This window comes from Telopea speciosissima, chromosome 7, assembly GCF_018873765.1.
Source record: "Telopea speciosissima isolate NSW1024214 ecotype Mountain lineage chromosome 7, Tspe_v1, whole genome shotgun sequence".
Classification (NCBI taxonomy): Eukaryota; Viridiplantae; Streptophyta; class Magnoliopsida; order Proteales; family Proteaceae; genus Telopea; species Telopea speciosissima.
In genome coordinates this window covers 6,867,355-6,892,488 of record NC_057922.1, presented here as the reverse complement: position 1 = coordinate 6,892,488, position 25,134 = coordinate 6,867,355, and the positions used below count along the sequence as shown (strand labels likewise).

General features: G+C 38.3%; 1 protein-coding gene across 1 annotated transcript; it reads right to left on the bottom strand.

The window, feature by feature from the left end:
• Positions 1-269: 269 nt before the first annotated feature.
• Positions 270-24,993, bottom strand: LOC122669877 (CCR4-NOT transcription complex subunit 11-like). Its single transcript, XM_043866755.1, has 12 exons — positions 24,781-24,993; positions 22,440-22,550; positions 19,080-19,166; positions 16,366-16,419; positions 16,027-16,172; positions 14,925-15,078; positions 14,699-14,836; positions 3,838-3,909; positions 3,685-3,758; positions 3,435-3,576; positions 2,257-2,335; positions 270-494 (listed from the first exon to the last, which is right to left on the bottom strand). The coding sequence occupies exons 1-12, from the start codon at positions 24,925-24,927 to the stop codon at positions 397-399; spliced, it is 1,302 nt and encodes a 433-aa protein (XP_043722690.1). The 5' UTR covers positions 24,928-24,993; the 3' UTR covers positions 270-396.
• Between the last annotated feature and the right edge of the window lie 141 nt (positions 24,994-25,134).

The following is a 25,134-nucleotide window of genomic DNA, read 5'->3' as shown; positions in this document are numbered from 1 at the left end:
CAACTTAGCGTTTCTTTTGTTTGATTTTAAAAAAATGGTTTGCAATAATCCCTCCCCCCATTTTAATTTTTGGTCTGTAATAAATCCCTATCCCCATCTTGTTCTTGCTTTGTTCGTGTGTTTGGGTCAGAACTAAACAGTCAAGTTAGCTACTATTCCCCTCCAAGTGGTGACAAAACCAGGTGGTCCATGATCATAGTATGAGTTAGTTGATGTCATCAAGATACTTGCAAATGGGTTGATGGATATCTAAAATGCCATTCATCATCCGGCAGAATGATTGGTTATGGATATCTAAAATGCCATTATTTATAGAACATATAGAAGAATTAGACAAGGGAAGGAAATATGTGCCGACTTAAACAAAGAAAGAACAAAATTTGAGATTATTCATATTCATTCTAAGGTTTTCAAGAGCCTGAACAATCCAGCTGCTTCCCTAATCCTTGAGAACTCAATACAGAAGGCCTGCACCTCAATGAAAAGATCTTGAACTGCAATCCATAAATGTGACCATAAGAATCATAAACACAATGGATTTATAATCTATTCACATCTACTCATCTGGAATACTAACAATGAAACTATGTATTGCATCTAGAACATGCAAGAACAGACCTCAACTACACATCCATAAATGCATAGGCACATAAATATCTAACATACAAATACATCAGACCTTAAGACAAAAAACAAAATGATTGGATTGTTTATGGACATTAAATCAGTACATTAATGTAAAAATACAAAGTTACTTTTAAGTGGTATATTATATGCTTCAATTTTGGGATTTGAAATTAAAAAAACATGCCATTGTGACAACTATGGAAGGAAGAGGAAATGGTTCTACCTTGGCTGTAAAAGTAGAACTGTTTTGACTGAGATTGCAAATATTTAGTTTCAGTAACGGAATTGAGCATGAAACAAACCTGTCAAAAGGTTTAAGCTTCAATTTCAACTTCCATCAATTTTGTCTCTCATAAACCAGTCCCCAAGAGACATTAAAGTTTCTCAGGTATGCCTTTGGGAAGAAAAACAATCGTGCCTTGCTATATCCATAGTCTTACTTCTCTTTGCTTACCCTCAGCCTTTAAGTAGCCAATCAGATTTCTACGATAAATTGGAACAGTTAGTTGAGATTGACCTATTTTGATGGACTGTCTGAAAAGATAAATAACTTGAAAGGTACAAGAGATTTCTAAGTCGGAACTGAATGCAGGAGACTCTCCAGGGCGTGCATCAGGTCCTTGTAACTTGGGCCAGTTACCTCTATTACTTGTGCAATTGTATTCAGATGAAAGATGAAGTTAATTTATAGCTCCTTGCTACTTTACACTGCTAGATAAGCACAAAGAAAAGAGTTCCAAGAAGAAAAAGACAGGTGAGAGAACCAGAAAAGAAAAAAATTTAGTCCACTGACGAAGGAATGGATAAAAGAATAGAAACATATGGAAAGGGGGCCAAAACTTTGACTAAATCTTTACAACTTCCACTGCACTTGGGAAAGGGGAGCTAAATTCACACAGAATAACTGAATGCTGGTGCTGCACTTTATTGTCGTCGTTGCATCATATTGTTGCAATCCTGCCTCTTGAGCACAGTTGCAACAAGGTCTATTTTCCCAACACTCAGAGTTGCTCAACATACTGTACCCGATTTCTTGAGGATGGAACGGTTCTGAAGCCTTGTTCTACAGCCTTGGCATCATGGGCCCTCTTTCAAATATCACTTAGACAAATGCTTAGTGTTTTTCTCCCCCTAATGCTAGAAAAGTGCTTAGTTTAAATGACTTTGTTTGTTCTTCACTGATATTGGATTTCGATAATTCTATATTTTAAGTTGGCTGTGATGTGTTGAATCTCATATTAGTGAATCTTCCATTTGATTTTATTCTTAGAATGCAACATGTCAAATTTTATGCTATGAATATTTCTTTAATTTTCATTTTCTATCTTCTTTCCTATCCCTTTTTCTCCATCATTTCTATTTGAATAGTCTAAATAATTTTACCCAATTTCAGCACAAAATTACAAAATACAAGAACAGTCTTCCACAGGATGAAACTGAGACAGACCCCAAGGACAAGATGAATTTTACAATCAAGAATTTCACAAACATGGCCAACAAGCAGATGCACACATGGTAGGAACAAGTAAATGGTCATCTGTGCGCACATTCACGCCAACTTATAGAATGACTATGCAAAGAATTGCATCAAATAAGAATATCAAACACATGTTAGCAGCATGTCCTCACCGTTGATTATCTTATTTCGGATCAAGCTTTGTAAGAAAACACATACAAGTCTGACAAGTCTGTTCTGCATATACTTATCCTGAGAAATAAAACAAGAACACATTAGGAGCTTGAATTCCCAATATGGCACAATTCACTGACAAAAATCAAGACAAGATAAACATCAAGTTCATAAAATAGACCAAAAAGTACACAAAGCATTTCAACTGAAAGAACAAATAGACAAGCTTCCTTTATGCCTATTGAGGATCATAGTACTCACAGAATTATTGGCATAAAGACTACGCATAAATTCAGAGGGTTACCTTAATACATGCTAACCAGAAGAGACAATTACACTCTGATTTGGTACACATGGAGTAATTGAGATGGGCTATGACACTGACACATGGCCAATCAAGAGGATAACTTACCTGTCCAGCAGTCGGATTGGCCAAAATGAACCCCCATCTGGCTCAAATAGGCATGATATGGAGGCAAACTTGCTTCTACAGACTACAATAGTACAATGTGAGCTTAAAGTTCACCCGTGCACATGGGCAGAGCGCTGGGTCTTGCCACATGGCAAATATCATAATTTTTAAGGCATATCTTAGCTGACAAAAGCTTAAGATTCCAAAAGGCTGAGTGTAAATAAAGAACTAGAGTATACACACATAAATTACCACCATAGGAGAATTGATAATCAAGTTACATGTCTAAAATTCCAATACTTAGAGAAGTAGTGCACCTACATGCTTGAAGAGCTGAGTTCTCAGTAGGGGTGAATATGGAGTACGGGTGGTAATGGATTATGTCGTGTTCGGGTTATGTCAGATTCTGGCCAATCTGAACATGGCCCATTTAGTGATTCTGTCAACGAATCCCAACCTAACATGACCTGCGGCTTAGACACCCTCAACCAAAACATGACCCATTTATAATCAAGTTTTGTTGTGCAGCCTTGAGCGAAAAAAAATATTTTGTTGTGCCAGATTTCTCGTGTTATATAGTCCCTCAATCCAGACCCACTAACTCTGTCAATTTTTTCCTCCAGATTGGCAGTCATGATGGAGATCACTACCGTCATAACAAGTATAATTTAACACCATTAGATGAGTTCTTTGGTATGATCAGAGAGCACATGCAGGGGGTTGGGGTGAAGATCACATGCGCAAAGAAAAGGGGAAGTAAAGGACCTTGATGTTCTCACAGGATGATATACAATTTGTGATATACATGTGCACAAATTCGGTGGGCAGATCAACCGCTGTAGTTAGCCTGTTTACAACTTCCATGGAGTGTAGACTCATGTCCATATTTACAAGGACTGTGAAATATCTGTACCACAAGTTCAGGTAGAAAACATCAGACAGTAAGATCTGTATATACTTTTCAGAAATTTCAAAAATAAAAGGGTAATTAAAAAATAAATAATTAAACACTTACTCTGAAATTTCAGCAGAATTCATCAACTTTATAAGAACCTCAACAGCAATAAGGGGATTGTGTTCTACCAGCTCCTGAAAGCAAGAAAAAAGGCCTCTTAAGAACAGACACAAAATATTAAAGAAATAACTCTGTGAAACTGTAAATGCGTACAGGTAACTTTCGTGGAGTCAGTCCACAGTGGTATACGAGCTTCGGGTCATTTGCCAACTCCACCAAAACTTGCTGGAAATAGAATCAAAGAGTAAGTGAAGAGAATAAATCATGTAGGAGGCCATGAGCATGGTTCAAAATTTCGGCAACCTATTTCGGTTTCTTCAATGTTTTGGTTTTTCTTTTTTTTTAGACAACTGCTTGCTCAGTTGGTCAGTGCCTTGCCAGTACAGTGCAGGCTCCAAGGAGGTCAAAGGTTGGACTCTCCTGTCTTCACCTTGTGCCCCACTCCCCCCCCCCCCCAAAAACTTCCTCCCCCACTCTAGTAGATGTAGTCAAGGTTCCATTGGGTAAGATAGATAGGTAGAACAACCCCCACCCCCCACTCCCAAAAAAAATTTATTTTGGGTTTTTCACCAAAATAGAACAAATTTTGGTGCCATTTTGGTAGTATATTTCAACCAATTCGATGCCTTTCCGATGGTAAATTTTGGTTCCGACCAAGGTCAAATCCCAGTCGAAACGAAATCTTGAAGCCTGGCCATGAGGTTTCAAAATTTTGATAAGTAAGAGCAACATTCCTTCTCCCTTATCAGATGTGGTAAGTAATCACATGGTCATTTAAAACAAAATAACCAGTATTCGGAAAATATCTCTGGTGCCTTTTTAGATTTCTAGTGGGTAAAAACGAAAGCAAACTCTTTTTTTCCAAAAGAAAAGGAAAGCAAAATGGGGTAGCAAATAACAACTCTGCAAGCTCTTTCTAGCCTTCCATCATTAAGTATGCTTTACTTTTCAAAAATCATTAATTTTCAATGCTCTTTATAAATTCTTCACAGTTTCCTATTCCTTCTCTTTATTCCAAAAGTATTATTTGGGCATTCATCACCATTCTATTTGCAGACTACAGTTTCAAGACTAGTTTCAAAGTTATAATCAAAATTTCAGACATCTCTAGCAATAAGGTTAGAGTCCAAGTCCGCAAGCACACGCATCTAAGAAAATTTTTCCAGTGAATTTGAAAAATAAATAAATTAACAAACAAATCACCCTTTGATCATTCTCCCTGATGAGTTTCACTAACTTGTAGGACAGTTTAGGAAGCAAGAACAAAGGACAGAATCACAGTGAATTGAGAAGATACTAGAAAATAGCTACTCTAGATCTTCTTTTTTTTTTTTTGGGAGAAATACAGATCAGCAGAAAAGAGATCTGGCTGAAACTTTGGTCAAAGGTAGAAAAAAAAAGGGCTTACCCAGTTCATGAGGTTGCCGCTACCGCAGGGTCTGAGGAGGTCGCAATGTACACAGCCTACTCCCGCTTTATGGAGAGGCTGTTTCCCAACTCAAACCTGCGACCACTAAGTCATAATAGAGCAACCTTACCGTTGCGCCAAGGAGGTAAGGTAATGCTTGAAAATAGGAACCTAACTAACAGATCAAAGTGATCCAACGACTGGATTGCAGTGACATGGTAGAGTAATAGATATATGGAAGCTTAAAACAGGGCATCTGCAAGTTATGTAACATCTGATATAAGACAACCATCAAATCCTTATCCAACAGCGTTACCAAATAGGACTCTCGACGGTCAGTTGTCGCATGAGAGAAAATAGGAATGGAGACAAACAGATCAGCATGGGAAAGAAGATATTCAGATCTGGAAAATTTTTAAACTGAGAAAAGAAATACTGCAGCGAATTAAACAAATAATAAGAAGAAGATATGACCTACATTCTCCGCTAGGCCTGCGGGAATGGAATCACCACCATACACAACCTGTTGAATCACCACAACAGGGCTGGAACTGCATCACCACTGCACCAACAAGGCTGAAGCCAAAACTCTCTTTCATTCAATTGTATCTCCATTACAGCAGTACAATGCTTAAATAAAGTACAAAAAACAAAGAAATAGAAACTATTCTAGACTCCATACGTACACAGTAACTAAACTCAGAAAATAGAAACTACTAGATACAAGAATCCCTCTTACGCAAGACATAAAATGAGATTCCTTTTGAGTTAGGAAACTTCCAAATAACTCTTACGCAAGATCTGTCCCCATAACTGAAATATAACAAAAAGAACTAGACTCTATCTTGACCCACGACTTGTCTTGAAGATCTGGTTTCCAGAAATAGAGATTTAACAACAAACTCAGCCTTATCCCAACTTAATGGGGTCGGCTACATGGATCCAAACAAAACAAAGTAGTGAAAACAGAGTTCTAACCAAGAAAGGGAAAGAAAAGATGGGAAAGGAGGAATGGGGAAAGAGGTGAGAAATGAAAAATAGAAATGACAAATGAAAGATGAAAAATAGTAAGAGGACAGTGATGCAGATTCATCATCCAAATGGGCTTAATTTATTAAGAATAAGTCTAGGGTTGGGTTATATACATGTTGGGCCTTTGATCCCATGGGTTTTTTTATGTAATAGGCCACTTTAATGGGCCTAAAGTATGGGTACATAGGTTGCATACGGGATTAGCCCTATACTTAGTTTATTTTCATATTTTTAATGTTTTAAATTGAACCGGTCCAAAACTGGTTTGAACCAGTGGTTCAATTTAAGTGATTTTATCAGTTTTTCTTTTAGTTGTTTAATTGAGCTAGATTATGACTTTATTTTGAGTCTATTTCAGCTTCCTAATCAGTTTAAGTTAGCTAATAGGTTAAGGATTGGGTTAAGCCATTCCTTTTTAGTATAGGAGTCTAATTTTGAGTCTTTTATATAAGGTTGTAAGGGGGCCAAGTATTGAATACGAATTTGATTAATAAAATTTAGCTTTATGCTTGCTGCCATTGCAGCTGCTGCCTTGCTCTATCGAGTGTCGCCTTGTGAGTTATATCATAGTGAAGGAACTGTTGGATCTCCAATTGACTCCTTGCATCTGTTCAGATCAGGAGGTCAAGGTGAAGGGATTGGTGGATCTCCAATCGACAACTTGCATGTGTTAAGATCGGGAGGCTCTCTTTCATCTTCAAGCTGCTGCCATTGATAATCTGCTATAAAAATTTTCCCTAATTTGAACCATCCTTTGATGAAAAGATCCTGGTTTGGTTCCTAGTTTAATTATTCGAATCTAGGACTACATTAATTGGTATCAGAGCCATGGATCAACATGGCAATCCAGTTCTAAATACAGAGCTGCCACACCCACCCAATCCTATGGCAGCAATGTTCGAGATGTTTCAGAAGTTCACTGCTAAGCAAAAGGCTATATTTGAAGAGATCAGAGCTGAACAGAGGACTATCACTGAAAGGTTGCACCTGATTGAGCAACGACAGGTTACTCCTCAGAGGGACATCAACATTCCCCTAGATGAGGACAGATCAAGGTTCGAGAACTCGCGAGATCTCGTCGAGTTTCTCGGTTTTGGGCAATAACGAGTCGAGTTACTAGTCGGTTCCTAAAAGTGCAATTTCTCGGCCGAGATCTCGGTGATATCTCGAAGGTTAAAATCAAGATATTTTCAATACAAAAAAAACAATATCTCGCCGAGATCTCGGCGATATCTCGGTTGGGCCCAAAGGTGCTATTTACTTGTATTCAGCCCAATTTTCACCCAAAAACCCATTTCCAACATAAGAGAGAGCAGGAACAGAACTCGATAGGCTCTAAACCAAGGGGAAAAACACCTCTCCTTCAAATTTCTTTTTCTTTCTTTCGATTGTTAGATGGAATGCACTGTTTGGAGTCAGATTGAAGTGCCAAAGTGAAGATTCAAGTGCCAATTTGGAACATCATCACCTATTTGCAAGATTTCAAAGGTGTTTTCTATTTCTTCCCCAAATCTATTTTTTCCAAAAAAAAATTTTATAATCCTTGTTAGATTCATATGGTTTTAATATATGTTGAACATCTTTGCCCGATCTATCACTTCATGGAGTCGGATTTTTTTTTCAGTTAATAAATTATTTATTATAATTTCTGAAAAAATAAATGATTTATTTGAAAAAAGAAAATGAAAAAAATAGGATGAATAGTGATTGTTTGAAAATGATTTTGATATATGTTAAACTACTTGGGATGCTCTACAGCCCCATGGATTAAATTTTTATTTTCACCCATTAAAAAAATTGTTTTATTTTTCAGATTTAATAAATATATTATAAAATTTTAAAATATATATATAATATTAAGGAAAAATATTTATTGCTTATGGAAAATTATGTACAACATATGTACATAATATTCAACTTCAAATGGTGTCAAATTCATCATTACATTATATTTTTCTTATACTTTAAGGTATAAATAGTTTTAAAAAAAATTCAAAATATTATTTTTTATTAACAAATAAATACTAGGTTTAGGGGATAAATAAGAGATAGTTATTTCATAGTTCTAGTAGCTTGACATTACGTTTAAGAGTTATGAATAGCATACTTTAAGTCTTGAATACCTTACTTTAAGTGATCCATGGTTATTAATACATGCTTTTTTATGTAACAGTGTAAAACATAAGACATTTTGTATATAATGTCTGATATAGCATGGCAACATGGAGTTCCCATGTCCGCAGACAAAAAGAAGTCCAAATGCAATTATTGTGGGAAGTTGCTATCTGGAGGAGCCACCAGGTTAAAGCAACACTTGTCTGGTACAGGCAAGGATGTTTCATCATGCCCAAATGTTCCTATCCAAGTGAAAGTGGCAATGACACAACATTTGAAAGGAGGAAGATTAAAAAAATCTGAGAGGGAAAGAATGCAACAAGAGTTTAATGAGGCAATACTAGAGAGGGCTGGTGCAGAGGTCTATGGCGGAGATGATACTGACATTGGGCCTCCACCTGGTGAGTTTCAATCAAAGGCTGAATGGAGAATTTACCAGCAGACTTTGGCTGAGAGTAGACAAAGTTTTCATTTTGATAATATAAGAGCATATGAGCAAGCAAGAGGAGCTGGTGGATCTGGCTCAGCTGCACCAGTGCAAGAAGATGAGAGGAGGAGAAGCACTGGGACAAGAAATATACCACGACCCCAAACCCGACCACGAGTACAAGGTCCAGAACCCATTTTTGAGCAGGATCCCACCACTTTTAGGCAACAAGATGCCTACCAGCCAACCATCCCACAAGTATTTGGTGGTAAACAAGAGAAAGCACGAAAAGCCTTCAGCAAGTTCATGCTTTACCATGGCATTCTAGCCAATGTAGCACAAGGAACATACTATAATGCATTCCTTGATGCTGCAGGGAAGGCTGGTGCAGGATGGAAGGGACCTTCACCATTTGAATTATACAATGTATACTTGCCTCAGGAGGTAGAGGAGTTAAAAGAATACATTGATGGTTTGAAGCCAATGTGGGAGACATATGGGGTTACTCTTATGGCTGATGGTTGGACTGGACCTACTAGGCTGTCCATCATAAATTTCATGGTGAGTTGCAATGGAAAGACTATATTCTTAAAGTCTATCGATGCATCAAAGCATATAAAGGATGCATCATACTTGTATAAGGAGTTGAAGTAAGTGGTGGAGGAGGTAGGACCAAGGAACGTTATCCAAATTGTGACGAATAACGGTTCCAACTATAAAAAGGCTGGAGAGAAGTTGATGAATAAGAAGAGTAAGAGGATCCGGCTCTTTTGGACCCCATGTGCAGTCCATTCTATTGATTTAATGCTGAAGGACATAGGGAAAAAGACTTTGGTGGCGGGTGTGGTAAATAGGGCAAGACAAGTGACAACTTTTGTGTACAACCATTCTTATGCTTTAGCCTTGATGAGGGAGAAATGCAATGGAGATTTAGTGAGGCCTGGTGTCACTTGATTTACCACCAATTACATTGCATTGAAGAGTTTTCAGAGTAAGGCGATAGGTCTAAGGTGTATGTTTGCAAGTCATGAATGGTTTGGTTGGCAAGGTTCTAAGTCAGAAGAAGCAAAGGTAGCACAACAGACCATTGCAAATGATGGATTTTGGAAGGACTTGGGGAAAGTGGTTGGCATATTAGAGCCAGTGGTGGCAGTACTGAGGATGGTTGATACAAAGAAGAAGCCTACTTTGGGCCACATTTATGTTGCCATCCAAAAAATGAAGGAAATGGTTAGAGCTGCTATACCTCGAAGTGCAAAGTCCTACACTAACATCATTGATGAGCGGTGGGAGAAGCACTTGAGTCATCCATTGCATAAGGCTGGTGAGTTCAACATACTTTATACTTTAAATGTTATAACTTTTTTACATTTACATATTCAAAACCCTAAAGGCATTAAAGCAATTAAGTCACTAACAAATCATATTTGTGGTGTTTACTTTACCAAAGATACTATTTGAATCCAAAGTATCACTACTCCCATGATCTTGGGCTAGACATAGAATTGTTAGAGGCAGTTCAAGCTGTTACTCAGAAGTTGGAGCCCCATCCAAAGACACAAGCTGCTTGCAATGATAAGGTGAGAGTATGGGACTTTGGCACTTTGGTAGTTAGTTTATGAATGTAATTACTAAATAGGAAATACTAATGCCTCAAATTGAAAATAGATCAAATACTTCAGAGAGGCCTCAGCAAGTTTCGGTTGACTAGCTACAGTGGAGGGTAGACAAAAGTCAGACCCTGGTAGGTGGCATGATATTACATTTATGAATTATAATTTTATCTCTTTAGAATGTACATATTCTTACTATTCTATATTTGTAATGCAGCCGACTGGTGGGTGCTTTATGGTACAAGTTCACCCAACCTGAGAAAGGTAGCAGTGAGAGTGCTCTCACAAACTTGTTCATCCTCCGGATGTGAGCGCAACTGGAGTACATTCTCATTGATACATTCAAAGAGGCGGAACAGGTTGGGTAACGAACGACTAGAGCAGCTTATGTATGTGCACTACAATATGAGATTAAGGATGAGGCACATACGTGAAGGAATTGAGGCCAATGATAAAGAACCCATTGAACTGTCCAACATTTTTCAAGAGGACTCTGATGACGATGAGGATCCCCTATTCCAGTGGGTGAGGGATCGTGGTACACCTGATATGGATCAATCTGGGGGTAGGCCTGACCCCACCATTGCGTCTGTAACCGGCACTGATGTTGATGAATATATGTCGACGCAAGAGGGGCGTGCACATGCAGAGTCACCGAAACCTTTTGAGCCTGCTGTAGGAAGTCCTGATGATGATGATGATGGTGGTGGTGATGACACTGGTGATGCTAGTAATGGTGATGGTGATGGTGATGCTGGTGGTGGTGGTGGTGAAGCTGCTGCTGCTAGTGGCATGCGGAGTGGCGGTTATTATGATGATCGTCATGAGGGGATGCGCGAGCAGTACGAGCAAGAAGTTGGAACGCAGGAGGACCCTGTGCGTTTCAGCGGTGAGTCTCAGTTTACGCATGCCACTCAAGATCAAGACCATGGTGGCCACCCTAAAACATACAACAGAAAGAAGGGTCGCAAACACTCACATCACCATATGCTCAAGAGGAGGACAACAAAGAGATGAACACCATGCTTACAAGTTTCGGAAGCATGAGTATAGATACTACTAGTGAGCATCATATGGAAATCATCTCAAAGATCATTATGGCTATGACTATGGCCAGTGAGAGCACCGGCTTCGATTATAGTGCCTATGGTCAGTATGGGCAGTCAGCAGCTGAGTATGACAGTCAAAGCTCTGGGTCAGGTGTTGAGTATACATTCCTAGTCCCAAACCAGTCATACATGCCTCAAACTCAATATGACAGTAGCAGTGGATCTTACACCTCATACCAACAACCTCCCATGTACCCTAAGATAGGGAGATTGGTATATGTTGATTAGAAGACTTATATGGAAGCTGTGTCACACTATCTGCAACACTATAGCAATTCCATGACATGGGAATTCTATGTGGATCGATATAGGGATGAATTTCTTGTTCAATCTCATTTTATGTAACAAATTAAGTGAACATTGATGTAATGTACATTTTATTTGAATGTCTTGATTGATGTGTGCTAATTAGAATGTTTTGATTGCTAATTTGCTATATTTTACTAAATTATATATAGATTATGTTGTTTTAGTACGACTCGTCGCCTACCAACCTATGGTCCAAAGTGAAACTCATATTTGTACTTGTTTTTTGGCAAATCTGGGCATGCCATTGTGTTTAAATGGCCTGAAATAGGCTGGATACCAAGTTTCAGACCCAAAATATGTGTACAACCCACCGAGTTGGGGGTCCGAGTCCAAAAAAAAATAAATGCAACAACTCGCCGAGATCTCGGCTCAACTCGGTTTCTGGCCTGGCCGAGATGCCACCGAGACCCGAGTTTTCGAACCTTGGGACAAATATCAGGTCCAATCCCAAGTTCACCGACCTTATAAAAGGCATGGGGAAGACAGGGATAGGCACAAGGATTACAAAGAAGACATGTACAGAGAATACAAATTTACATTGCCAAAGGAAATTGAGAGAGCACAATTTGAAGATAAAGCTGAAGTGACAGTGAATTGTGTTGAAAAGAAAGAGTCAATCCCTATAGCTTCAAAGATGGAAAGTCAACATGTAGAAGATTCTACTTAAGTGGTCAATGTCGAAGAAATCAAAGAAGACAAAGCGGAAACAGCAAAAGATGAAGAGGTAGTTGAGAACACTCCACAGGAAGGCAATGACCTTCAAGATGCTGTTCTTGAAAAGGTGAACCTTGTGTCTCAAGTGTTCAATAAGAAGGTTGCTAACACTGAAGACTCTATGGGCAGGACATTCACAGAAGTTGTTGATTTAGAAAACGAACACATAGAGTTTGTTATGCCACCATGGTTCTTCGAAGAGAAAGCTCCACGCCTTGAAGATTTTATCCCCAATGTTCCTGCATCACCGGAATTTTGTTTGGGGATAATCAAAGCTGCTAATCACATGTTGTTTCCCCCTCATCACTGCAAAATTCGGGGATGAATTTTTTCAAGCTGAGGAGAATTGATGCAGATTCATCCAAATGGGCTTAATTTATTAGGAATAAGTCTAGGGTTGGGTTACATACATGTTAGGCCTTTGATCCCATGGGTTTTCTATGTAATAGGCCACTTTAATGGCCTAAAGTATGGGTGCATAGGTTGCATACGGGATTAACCTTATACTTAGTTTATTTTCATGTTTGTAATGTTTTAAATTGAACCGGTCCAAAGCTGGTTTGAACCAGTGGTTCAATTTAAGTGATTTTATTAGTTTTCTTTTAGTTGTTTAGTTGGGTTGGATTATGACTCTATTTTGAGTCTATTTCAGTTTCCTAGTCAGTTTAAGTTAGCTAATAGGTTAAGGATTGGGTTAGGCCATTCTTTTTTAGTGTAGGAGTCTAATTTTGAGTCTTTCATATAAGGTTGTAAGGGGTCCAAGTATTGAATACGAATTTGATTAATAAAATTTAGCTTTATGCTTGCTGCCATTGCTGCTACTGCTGCCTTGCTCTATTGAGTGTTGCCTTGCGAGTAATATCAAGGTGAAAAAACTGGTGGATCTCCAGTTGACTCCTTGCGTCTGTTCAGATCGGGAGGTCAAGGTGAAGGGATTGGTGGATCTCCAATCAACTCCTTGCATCTGTTAAGATCGGGAGACTCTCTTTTCATCTTCAAGCTGCTGCCATTGAAGATCTGCTATACAAATTTTCCCTAATCTGAACCATCCTTTGATGAAAAGATCCTAGTTTAGTTCCTAGTTTGATTATTCGAATCTAGGACTACATTAGACAGAGTCACAGCCCAGCACGTCAGGATAATCTCTGCTAAATGGGGTCTGCTACATGGATCCTTACCCTCCAATAGGCTCTATCCGATGTCATATTTGGTAAAAAGAACTAGACTCTATCTTGATCCACGACTTGTCTTGAAGATCTGGTTTCCAGAAATAGAGATTGCTAAGCTTAAAACTTCTTTAACTGGGCCCCACCACATCCACACGCAAGCTGCTGTTGACTAAATCTTATCTCCTAAATTTCAGGAGATCTTTTAAAACCGCAAACCATCTCTAAGGCTCCTATGAATTGAATTTGGCCCAAGTAACTTAAAAGTAGCCCACCACTGGTTCAGTAACTGAACTAGAATCAACTCAAAATAGATAAAACAGACTCAGAGCCGCAGAAAGAAAGCAGCTTTCTTCCCCTTGCACAAGCTTATCCTTCCCCTCTTCGATTGAATTGATCTACATCACTCCCCCCCTTCAAAAAGTTCCCATTTTTCGGCAAACTATAGAACTTTCATATGATGAAATTCAAAATGAAGGGCTTTAAGATTTGTTTGGCTTTTTCAGTCTAGTACTTCACAGATACTCAACCCAAACTGAAAAAGCACTTATTAGCTCCTGATGTTTGGTCATTATATGAAAAGGCTAACATTGCAAGGAGAGAGCTGTCTTAGCACAAGTGAGGGAGTACTAGTACTTGTATTGGCTTGTCAGAGTGTACTAGTACATGATCAACTGTTTGCTTCAGGCCCATCTACATACCCAGGACTCGGGAGAATATATCTACCCAGTGGTCATAAAATATGAATAGAAAACTATATTTCAGAACCGCATATGTGGAAGGCCAGTCCCTCGCGAGCAAGATCTTTCATAGGGAAGCTTATTTCTATAAAACTGGTTAACTTGGCCAACACAAAAAGCTTTTAAATTGATAATTAGGTATCATTCTTCAGAAGGTTCCCATGGAATGTATGGCCCTGATTTTGGAGAATGGCCGCTAATTTCTTCTTTAGTCATGTACTGATGTTTTCTTTGCTCTTAACCTTTGCCTCCCCCCCCCCCTTCTTTTGGTACTTCCAGAACATAAGTACACAACTGATGATATACTTATAACTTACTAGGCTTCACCTCATTTTTTAGGATAACTGTCACCATTCCTCTAAGAGCACAGTAAACACACACCTCCTGTTGTGCAGGTACAAGTGGTCCCCTCAAGGCTTTTGCAATCAACTCCCTAACTGCAGCCCCTCTGCTAGTGTCAGCACACATACCATAGTCCCATAACAGCTCATGGTTATTGTCAGGGTTCAGCCACACAAGCTGCAAAAGATCAGGAAAGTGCTAAGCCCAATAAGACAGGCAAATCTCAAGAATAATTAAACATTAACTTGTCATGTAAGAGTCTTGCCTCCCCATCTTGTATTGGGAGTCGTGGTGGAAGAGGTCTGATCCACTGAGGATTTAATCCTTCCAATGACAAATTTTGCAACAATCCAGTCACTGTCTCATCCCTATCTCCAGATCCAACTTTTGGTTTAGAGCCAGGTGGTGTAAATCCAAGCCTGAAATGCCAACATATTGAATAGTATAATAGAAGAAAAAAAATTCAGAAACTACACATGTTAATTGAAACATTTGCAGAAATCAACATTTTAAGTCCTAAAAAGGATAAAAATAAGTTAAATAAAAAAAAAAGAAGGGAAAAACCGAGGCTTCCTAAACAGACCACTATCATTATGTCGGATGGACAGAAGTGGCTATTCCGACCGCTGGATAGAGTGTTAGTGTTGTTAGAACTCATGTGATAAGGGTAGTTCGGGAACTAGTCTTATATCTAGTTGCCCTATTGTGTATTTTCTACTTTATCCCTCTCTTATCTTTTACCTCCCTAGGGAGGTGTATGTAATATTCTCAAAGTCTATTAATGAAATAATATAAGTGTGGAGAGCTATCCCTCACAACATATTCTACCGAAATATTGTTCTCCTTCTTCTCTCTTGTCTCCTTCTTCCTCCTCCAACTTCTTCCTCCTCTCTTACTTACTTTCTTAACCCAAAATCCAACTTAGAGAGGGGATATGGTATGGATTAGTCGTGTGTCAAATGTCAAAGCCCAATTAAATGAAATATTCTCCCGTGTATTGGCATGCATCCACATGTGTCCATGCACCCCTTTAGTACTCCGACTACTGTTGTGCACTCTCCCACAGTCCTGGATTTTTCAAAGCTCTATTTTGCCACTTGGCAAACTCTGTTTGGGCTGAAATTTGACATTTGAGCAGGGGATCTTGATATCTACATGTCAACAAAATTTGAGCCCCATCTAATCTGTCATGTATCAGATTTTTAGGGCCTTTTAGGAGAGGCTTCCTATACAGACTGTTTAGGAAAACTGCCCCCTAATAATAAATAGTGGTAAAACAATAATAGTAATAATAAAAGAGACTTATTCATTTTTTTCTTTTCAATAATAATAATTTATCAGTAACAATTTACAGCAAAGGGCCATACTCTGGTGAATTTGCATCACAACCGCGAGGTACATCAGGGTCTGAAATTACATTTTTGACAGCAGCAACCCTGAATAAGCTAGTATAAGGTTCTGGCTGTACTTCATCACAATATTGCTTTTCCAGCTGTTCACGTTGCGGGAGAGCCTGAAATTCCATCGAAAATAATATGAATAGCTATCCACCAAAGGAAAATAAGCAGACAGAGGAAATTCAGTTCAATAAAACATGCCATCAAACCATTGCAAGCCTCAGAAAGGCACATCATTTTCAAAGCTGAACATGACATCAATTTAGTCCTACATATGTAGCAAATCTGAATAACATATATAAAACTCACATGTGATGAAGGGTCAAATCCTTTGATATAATCTTCTGCTGATTGCTTGAGTACCTGCATCACATGAAAAATTCTCAAATGAAGAACAAATTGGTAGTCATGAATCTGAGAGGGGATCAAAACATATTTAAGAATGGAGAGATAAATATGAAACAAAACCAAATGACACTCCAAACCCAAGCTCCTATAAGTGTGAGTCATGTTGGGTCATATATTGGAGATCCCTTTGGCTGCTAACTATTAGAAGGCATTATAAGTCAAGGACTAGCTCATCCCAGGGATGAATTTGTCCAGTAGAAAATGGAAGAAGAGTTGAACTACACGTGCAACTGTAAGCAAAGGCCCTGTCAATGGATTCCTAGATCGGAGAAGATTACAAATCTTAACTGAGAAATATGTACCGGTCAGAGAGTACAATGGTCAGGAAAAAGAAAATCCAGATAATACCAGCACACCAAAAATATATATTAAAAAGAAAAGAGAAAAAAAGATCTATAGAAACACGGACTACAATTCCCACTTCCTGAGTTGAACAGTTAAACTAGAGCCATTGCTTTCTAAATTGGTAAATTCTGGTAGTTTGCTACTAGATCAGTAAACAAAACCCTTGTTCACCCACTTCTGACTTACATAAGTCAACCAACACAGTTCCTTGCCAAGTCAGTAAAGTCTGAAAGCTCACTACCAGAAATCTGGATTCAAAACCATCTTCAACTGCTAAAACAGTAATCATTAACCCAATTACCTTCCAAGAAAGAGGAGAACAGAAGAGAACAAAAAATGTCCAAAACCATGGAAGGAGCAATTTATAAGATAGTCTTTGAGAAGTCCCACAGCCTAATGTCGATTAGTTTTGATCTATTTAACAGTAGAATGAACCACAGATAAAAAGCAGAAACTGAAGCCCTGAGCCATTCTTCTCACAGAAAGAACTAGTAGCCAGAGAATTGAATTGTACACAATCTTTGTCACACAAGAAACCCTGTAAGTGGGTCCCCTTTTAATCCTGTGTTCAATATTACAATTTTTAAAAATCATAATAACGGTATGAGCTGTTCAGCAATGGACCTAAGACTCATAAGCTAGCCCTAGGGAAGCCCAAGATTAGGTCCAACAATAGTCCCACCAACAAGCCCATGCATGGGAACACACGGAGACTCAATCAGAAAAAAGTGGCTTGTTTGGTAGATATTTCTAAAAATTGGTTCCATATCACTTTGCAAGGATCTCAACCAACCCTCCATGCTTAACCAGCTTTTAGGTCAGCTATTCCTAACAGGTTCAGATCCAGTTGGTGCATTTCCATAACCCAACCCACTGCCACCCCCCAACTGAGATATTCCTGATGAATTGAATTTCAGTACTGGGAGAGCAATAAAATGCTTCCAATTATTTCATTGAGAAAAACAACATGAACTTTTGGGAGCACAAGCAGGTATCTGTTGAACTAGGTAAGTTTCTAGAGAGAGAGAGAGAGAGAGAGACCAAAAACTATATGGCATCAAAAGCTTGAAACTTGCATTTAAGGTGGGTTACAGTGTATAATAAAAAAAAAATTCCATAGGCCATATAATCAAGTCAACAGTGAAGTGAATGTGATCAGTAAAATCTTGGAGATGCTAATCAGTGAAATCTTTGAAATTCTCACATCTTGTTAGGTTTTACTGCCACCTTGCTTCAAGATTAAAATGCTCTTTTCCAATAGAGGCCAGGGACAGCAAATGATATTGCAATTACTTGGCAAAACAATGGATGACCCAATCAGGCCAACCTTGAGTTTGTTTTGGGGACACCATACCTCTTGATTTAATCATGATGTATAATATTTAGGCTGTGGCCTTCTCAGAAAACAATGGACAATTATCCTCCTATAAGGACTCTGCTACTATATAGTATATACTATGTTCTCTCCCCCCCCCCCCCCCTTTAATAAATTACTACAGCTATACTTTATTCTTCTAGTAACAACATTTATTTACAACCCCCCCCCCCCCCCCCCACACACACACACACACACACAAAAGAAAAAAAGGAGGGAGGGCGAAGTAAAGAGTATAATGAACTAAAATCATTTACTTGACACATTAACGTTTTTAGTCTCATCCAGCCAGCAATCAGGAGATTCTCATGTACCACTCAAAGACATATGTACAACAAGTCTGGCAAAAAAATACTGTGTTATTTCTTTTTCCTTTTTTTCTTTTTTGAAGGGGGTGGATAAGTAAATGACGTTTTAGAAGAATAAAGAAGGCAATGAACTAACACACATTGTTTATTTCATGAAGTATATATAGGTGGGAAACATCTCACACCTGTTTTAGACACATAAAGTAAATTGCACATTTTTACCGTGTTGTCGGTGGTATGCACATCTACCTCCCGAAGGAGTCAGAAACGATGCTAAAAAACCAAGTTATTCAATGTACAGATCATCATACAAAAGCAAAACATGTTTTTTCATAAGTATCCACACCACCATACCATATCTTTAAGCTGCTAAAATAAGTGAGCAGCACTAAGTATCTGAATCAGAATGAAACAGAAGTTCTACCCAAAAGTCTGAATCAGAATGAAATAAAAGTTCTACCAAAAAAACAAAAAAAAAAATGAAACAGAAGTCTAACAGCAACCAAATTTCCCTTTTTTTTAAGTAAGCAGTCTGTTCCACACACACACAAAATTTTGAAATTTCTGCAAATGAAAATAAATTGAACCTCCTTGCTGTTATCGGCAACAACAGAACCTAACAACTGAAGAACAAAAGCCCTTTCCATTTTCTCAGCTGCATCATCACATGCTGCCTGTAAAGAAACAAAAGTTGAAACCATAAACATGCAAATTCTAGCATCTAATGCAGCATAGCATATCATTCAAGTCATGCACCCTCATATCATGACCACAAGGCAGCAATGAATGTTGAGGAAACAAGGAAGCAGCATCTAAAATTTTTATACTTGAAACCCATGTGACACTAAAAGGAATTTTAGTAATGCAAAAAGCCAGAAACATAATTGAAACAGAGATGCACCAAATCTAAAGAATAATATTTTTTTACATACAAAAAAGAAAAAAATAAATTTGTTTATAGAATCCCATTGAGTGTCTACAACCACAAAATAAGATTACTATGTACTAGAATTACTTTAGACCTATAACAATGTATTATCAATCATAAGTACTTTATTAACAACAATACAGGAGGGAAACATCCCCCCCCCAACACAAGATGGTATACAATAAGGGAGTGACTGGTTATATTATTATATATTGTGTTCTTATACATACAAATACAAAATAATCATATGAAACATAAAGGCTGCTTGACTAGAGTCTCTCTTATTAAGCTGGTACACTGTTAAGAAAGATTCACACCCTCTCCCAAATCCCCCCCCCCCAATACAGAAACATTTAGCATTTTATTCAAGTCCAAATCTCTATTATTAAGCTGGTACACTGTTAGAATTTTGCCCATAGCCGCAACCCAAATGAAAATCTCCATTCATTTATTTGGGGGGGGGGGGGATGAGGAGAGAGGAATTGTTAACCTAGAACATAAGTAATAGTGAGAACAGCCAGCAAGTCCATCCTTCTCACACTCCTTTTCTCTCTAAGACTCTTAATTATGTTTCTTCCAAATCCTGGGTTCCACATTACCCTATCTAAAATTCATTAATAATTACCTCTGTATAAATAACATGAAACAACCTACACTTCTCTAAGTCATAAACCTTCCCTGGGTTTCATTTTCTGCCCACCTTGAACACCACCCTTTCTGAAAAGGATTCATATTTCTTCATAACATTCTTCCACTTACACATACCCCATTTGACAAGCTCATCCTCATGGATCCTACCCCCACAAAACCGACCCAATATATAAAAGCAAAATCTCCATCTATAATCTAATGATTTACAGCTAAACCACCAAAGCCTATTCATCAATAAAGCTATATTCATTAACCCCATCAGCCTAATTCCCAATATCCTCAAATTTCTTTGGTCAAGAAGCCAATTACCATTGAAATACCATACACAATTATCCCACTGCACAGAAAGATCATTGATGCAGGAGAATCCTGGACCGGGCCGACCCAAACCCAGTTGCGTATTCAGGCGGAGACAAACCGGGTCCAATTTGAGTGTTTGGATTTAGTAGGATTTTAGGAATGTATGTTATTTGGGAAATAATGTTTTTAGTTTATTTTAATCTCTCTTTATTTTAGAAGTTAGCTACTAGGATATCTAGTTTCCAATTGTTTTTAGCTTCCTTATTTGGGTAAGTTTCCTAGTTAAATAGTGAGTCTTATTTTTAGGAGTCTTTTATTTCTCTTTATATATGATGTAATTCCCCATCATTGGAGATAATGAAGAATGAATTAAAGTTTGAGTTTGTATGCGTGTGCAATCCTCCTCCCCCCTCCCCCCTCTTCTTTTTCTACTTCTTCTTCTCCTCCACGGTTTCTTCTCTTTCCCCTTGCAATTCTGATTTCTTCCAAGCTTCACTTTTCTCCTTTCCGGTCCCCCATTAATCATTCTCTGTTTTCCTTTTGTTACCCAGAGAACATTTTGAATAGTACCATTACGTATCCTTTCCAGCAAAGAGCAACAATCATGTGGTCCTTCATCATCTAACAGAAATAGCCAAAAAGATACCATAGTTGTCACAGCGACAACGACCCAAGGTGGCAGCCAGACGCCTAGGAGTGCACATGCAAAGGGGGGGGCATATGAATTTTTTCAGGGGTTAAAATGTAAAATATGAGACTTTTAATATTTTAAGATGTACTTTTTAGGAAAGGGGTTACAAGTGAAATTTAAAACTTATTTATTTTTATACGTCTTTTAAACCCATTTTCTCGAGATTTTCAACACTGGAAACATAGCTGTCACAGCATCTAGGTGACACCAACAAGGCACCTAGGCAATGCCTTGACAACTATGGCTGGAAGAGTGAGGTGGCCATGGGTGTTGCAGCAACTTCCTCTTCGATGCCAGAAGAGAGACTGAGAGAGTTGGCCATGGTTGTTGCAGCAAGACCTGCAGCAGTGATAGTTAGCTTATTCTTCTTCTTTTCTTTTTCTTCTTATTTTATATATATATATATATATATATATATATGTATATGTATGTATGTATATATAGTTGGTACCAAAAAAAACAACTGATTTTGTATATATAAAAAATATAAAAACATGTAGAAGTAATGGATAATTCATGTAAATGATAAAATAGTGTAAAGAAACATAATCAATCAGCATAGAAAGACAATCACATTACACTGACCATACAAACTTACAACTAATTAGTGATAATTACATTAGACAATGCAAAAGATAACAAAGCCCAAGTTCTTTAGCACATAAACATAGTGAGATCCAAAGCCTAACACCAGATTCTAAACAATTAGCAAAATCGTAGAGCATACTGTAATTACTCAACCGGAGCAAGCCACTAAGACTGCAATTGTCGAACAAAAAAGAAGTTATGCTATGTGTGCTTGAATATATAAATCCTGCCACAGAGGTGTACAAGTACATAAAAGGACACAAAGGCATGCACCTCGGTGACATGGTGCCAGACCCAAGGGTTGTGCCTCTTGCCTGAGGCGCACATGTTAATAACACTGCACAATGCTTGGAACACCAGAAGTCGAAGTTACAGTAATATAAGAATAACACTGCACAAAGCTTGGAACATCAGAAATTGAATTTACAGTAATACAAGATGAATGCTTACTAATTTAGAAAAGATTTGATATGATTAACAATCTAGAGGTCAAATTGATGAGGCAGTAACCCACACACCCTAAATTTCCACATATTTAGGCAGAGCTTTTAATTCATACAAGCTACAAGAGTCATACTGCGGAGGAATCTGGTGTTGCAAAAAAAGAAATTTTGATCCAACTCAAATTGGATAATTCCCATGGCAAATTTGGAGGGAACCAAAACACAAACCCAATAGGAATCCCATTGAACACCTTGAAAGGCACACATAGTATAACTTCTTACAGAAATAAGAGCATAAGATCATCACAACTCTTAAAAAATGGCGTAAGTACCAAAGTATGCTTACATTTATAAGCAAAGAAATAAATGGGCTTGCTGAAGATGACTGTGAAGAATAAGTCTGATGGAGAATAGCAAATGCCACCAAACGTTGAGTGGGTTTGAGCATCTTTTTGTCCTGAGGGAGAAAAAATCTCGACAGTTAGCAATCACTGGCATCTTTGTTGCAAATGACATCAATGATATCACATTTAACGTATGGTGGGGGGGGGGGCATGTTGAGCTGCAGTAACATATATATATATATATATATAACAAACAAAACAAGGACTCATCCAGCAAACCTCTACTAAATCCAATTCTGGCTCTTACCTGCTTATGAATTGCAAGAACTTCGAATAAGATGTGTATGCCTCCATGGATCTATGAGGCAAGGACAACATCCTATGCCTAGCTAAATCCCCATCACCTTCAAGCGTTGAATCCCAATGAAGAGGAAAATCAACAAGCCTGACATTAGTGCTTAGTGTTTAGCTATACCCACACAAGGACATGTAATACTAATTGGCCTTGAATACACCAATATCACACTGCCTCAACCATCTCAGAAACCTAATAACCAAAAGTGCTCAGGTTGCCAATTAACACCAATCTCTATTTGATAAAATGCTCAGAAGGATGAAACTGAGGATGTCTAATCAAACGGATGGCAAGAATGAGCTAATACTGACCTCTAAACACTAATAATGGATTTAATGGGACTGTTTTCTTCTCCCAATTCATTAGGGGTTGGTGTTGGGATTGGGGTTGGGGTAGGGGGTATGGATCTATAACAGCAAATGTCATCAATTTATGGTGTAAAATGATCTGTACAGGGAAGGTAGAGACACCCCCTGCATAAATACACAAAAAGTGTAGGACTATCAGAATTGAAAACTCATCTTCTGTTTAGCTCCTGAATCCAATGGTACATGTCACCACTCCCTGGTAAGAAAATAAAGCTTGTACAAATGTTTCAAATGGAACACTGATCATCAGCAGCAGTTCTTCTTTTTCGTTCCTTCTGAAGTCCCCAGAGGCTGATTAAGACTATCCACAATCATCCTACCCTTTTTCCTCCTCAAAGAGAACACCAAGGGTATCTCTCACTCAAAGTAGGATCAATGACTCGTTTCTCCGTTACTCAGAAGTGACAACTTACAACCCTCAAATTAAAGTAAGTTCATTTGAAAAAAAAAATAATACCCACGGACCAATCACTGTATGTGAATAGGATGAACACAAAATCCATTTTTATGGTCCTCTTCGACTGATGAACAAGGTTCTCTGATACGATCATAGAGGGGGTAGATGGGTAATTTGTGTTGGGTTAGTCTGTTAGGGGTAGATGGGTAATTTGTTAGAATTTGGTTATATAATGTAAAGCAAGAGATTGTGAAAGGCAATGAAGAATTAACTCTGTTTTCTCTCTTTCCCTGTCTATCTTCTTCTTCTTCCCCTGTTTCTAGGAGGTTGCCCCCCTCGAAGTGGCATTTATCCCTTCCCTTACAGCAATTTACTTAGCAGACCGATACGTGTTCGTATCAATGGTGCTTTCGTTGAGAGATTCGGCAACCCCCATGGCCGACGGACTCCACAAATTACCCATCTACCCCCTCTATGATCGTATCATTCGGCAACCCCCATGGCCGACGGACTCCACAAATTACCCATCTACCCCCTCTATAGTCCTCTTCGACTGATGAACAAGGTTCTCCCTTCCACCAAAAACATCCTGTGCAAGTGCCCCACGGCACTTAGGTGCAGAACCATTGGGTACGAATAACCAGCTATTGGAGGGAAAATGAGCTACCTGACATAATATTAGAGAAATTCAACAATAAAGGAAGAAATGCTTTGAATTCAATTCTGTATGTATCAGGAAGTCACCATATGGAATATGTCATCACGAGATTCTGAAAGAACACATCCAAGTCTCGGTAGCTACACAAATTCCATCTATCTAACAAAAATAAAAACTTCCAGAACTAAATTTTCCTATCAGGACTTCAATCACCTAACGATATAATTATTAGATGCCTTTCTCTCAGAGAATCAAAAAAAAAAAGGTTTCCACTTTTTCTCGTTGAAAATTTACAGAGAATTATCCCAAATATTTGTTTAATTGATCTACTTCTGAAAATGCTGCACTACCAAAAAATACTCTATTTTGAAAAACATACATGTAAAGACAATTCATCAAGAAAAACCTAGCTCAGTTCTCTCTCAATCCAACACTCCAGCCGAAAAACCCAAAACCCTGACCAATTTACCAACAGGTCCATTGCAATTCAGAAACACTATCATGTAATAGAGATCAAATATTTAAGAATTTATTCATTAACGGATAGAAGGCGAGGATAACTTGCCTCTAAGAGAACCGCGAGCGAGCAGCAGACTCTGAAATGCATATCTGGCTGAAATTTAGAGCTAAAGTCCGAAATGATTTCTTCGAACGCCCGTTGATCAGCGTTTAGCAGAGAGAACAACGTCTTAGAATCTTGAACGCTGATCATCTTCGAGATCACCGAGATGATTTGAAGTGCACAGAAGTCTCTTTAAGCGCTGGAACGAGAGCGCTTTTTTTTCCCCCCTGGCTCATGCGAAACTAACGTCAGTCACGGAAGTTCTTGCTCCAAAGTCCAAAGTGACGTGATGCAATACACCAAGTGTGCATAAGCTCGCAACGCAGGTCCTCTCGATAAACCATTGGATCTGAATCC

Bases quoted from the DNA above. Each gene is read 5' to 3' on its own strand.
- LOC122669877 (XM_043866755.1), bottom strand. From the start codon at position 24,927: ATGATCAGCGTTCAAGATTCTAAGACGTTGTTCTCTCTGCTAAACGCT. The intron at 22,551-24,780 runs GCAAGTTATCCT...TTTCTCCCTCAG, and splicing joins CGCTCGCGGTTCTCTTAGAG to GACAAAAAGATGCTCAAACC. The intron at 16,173-16,365 runs GTGAGTTTTATA...ATGGAATTTCAG, and splicing joins GATTTGACCCTTCATCACAT to GCTCTCCCGCAACGTGAACA.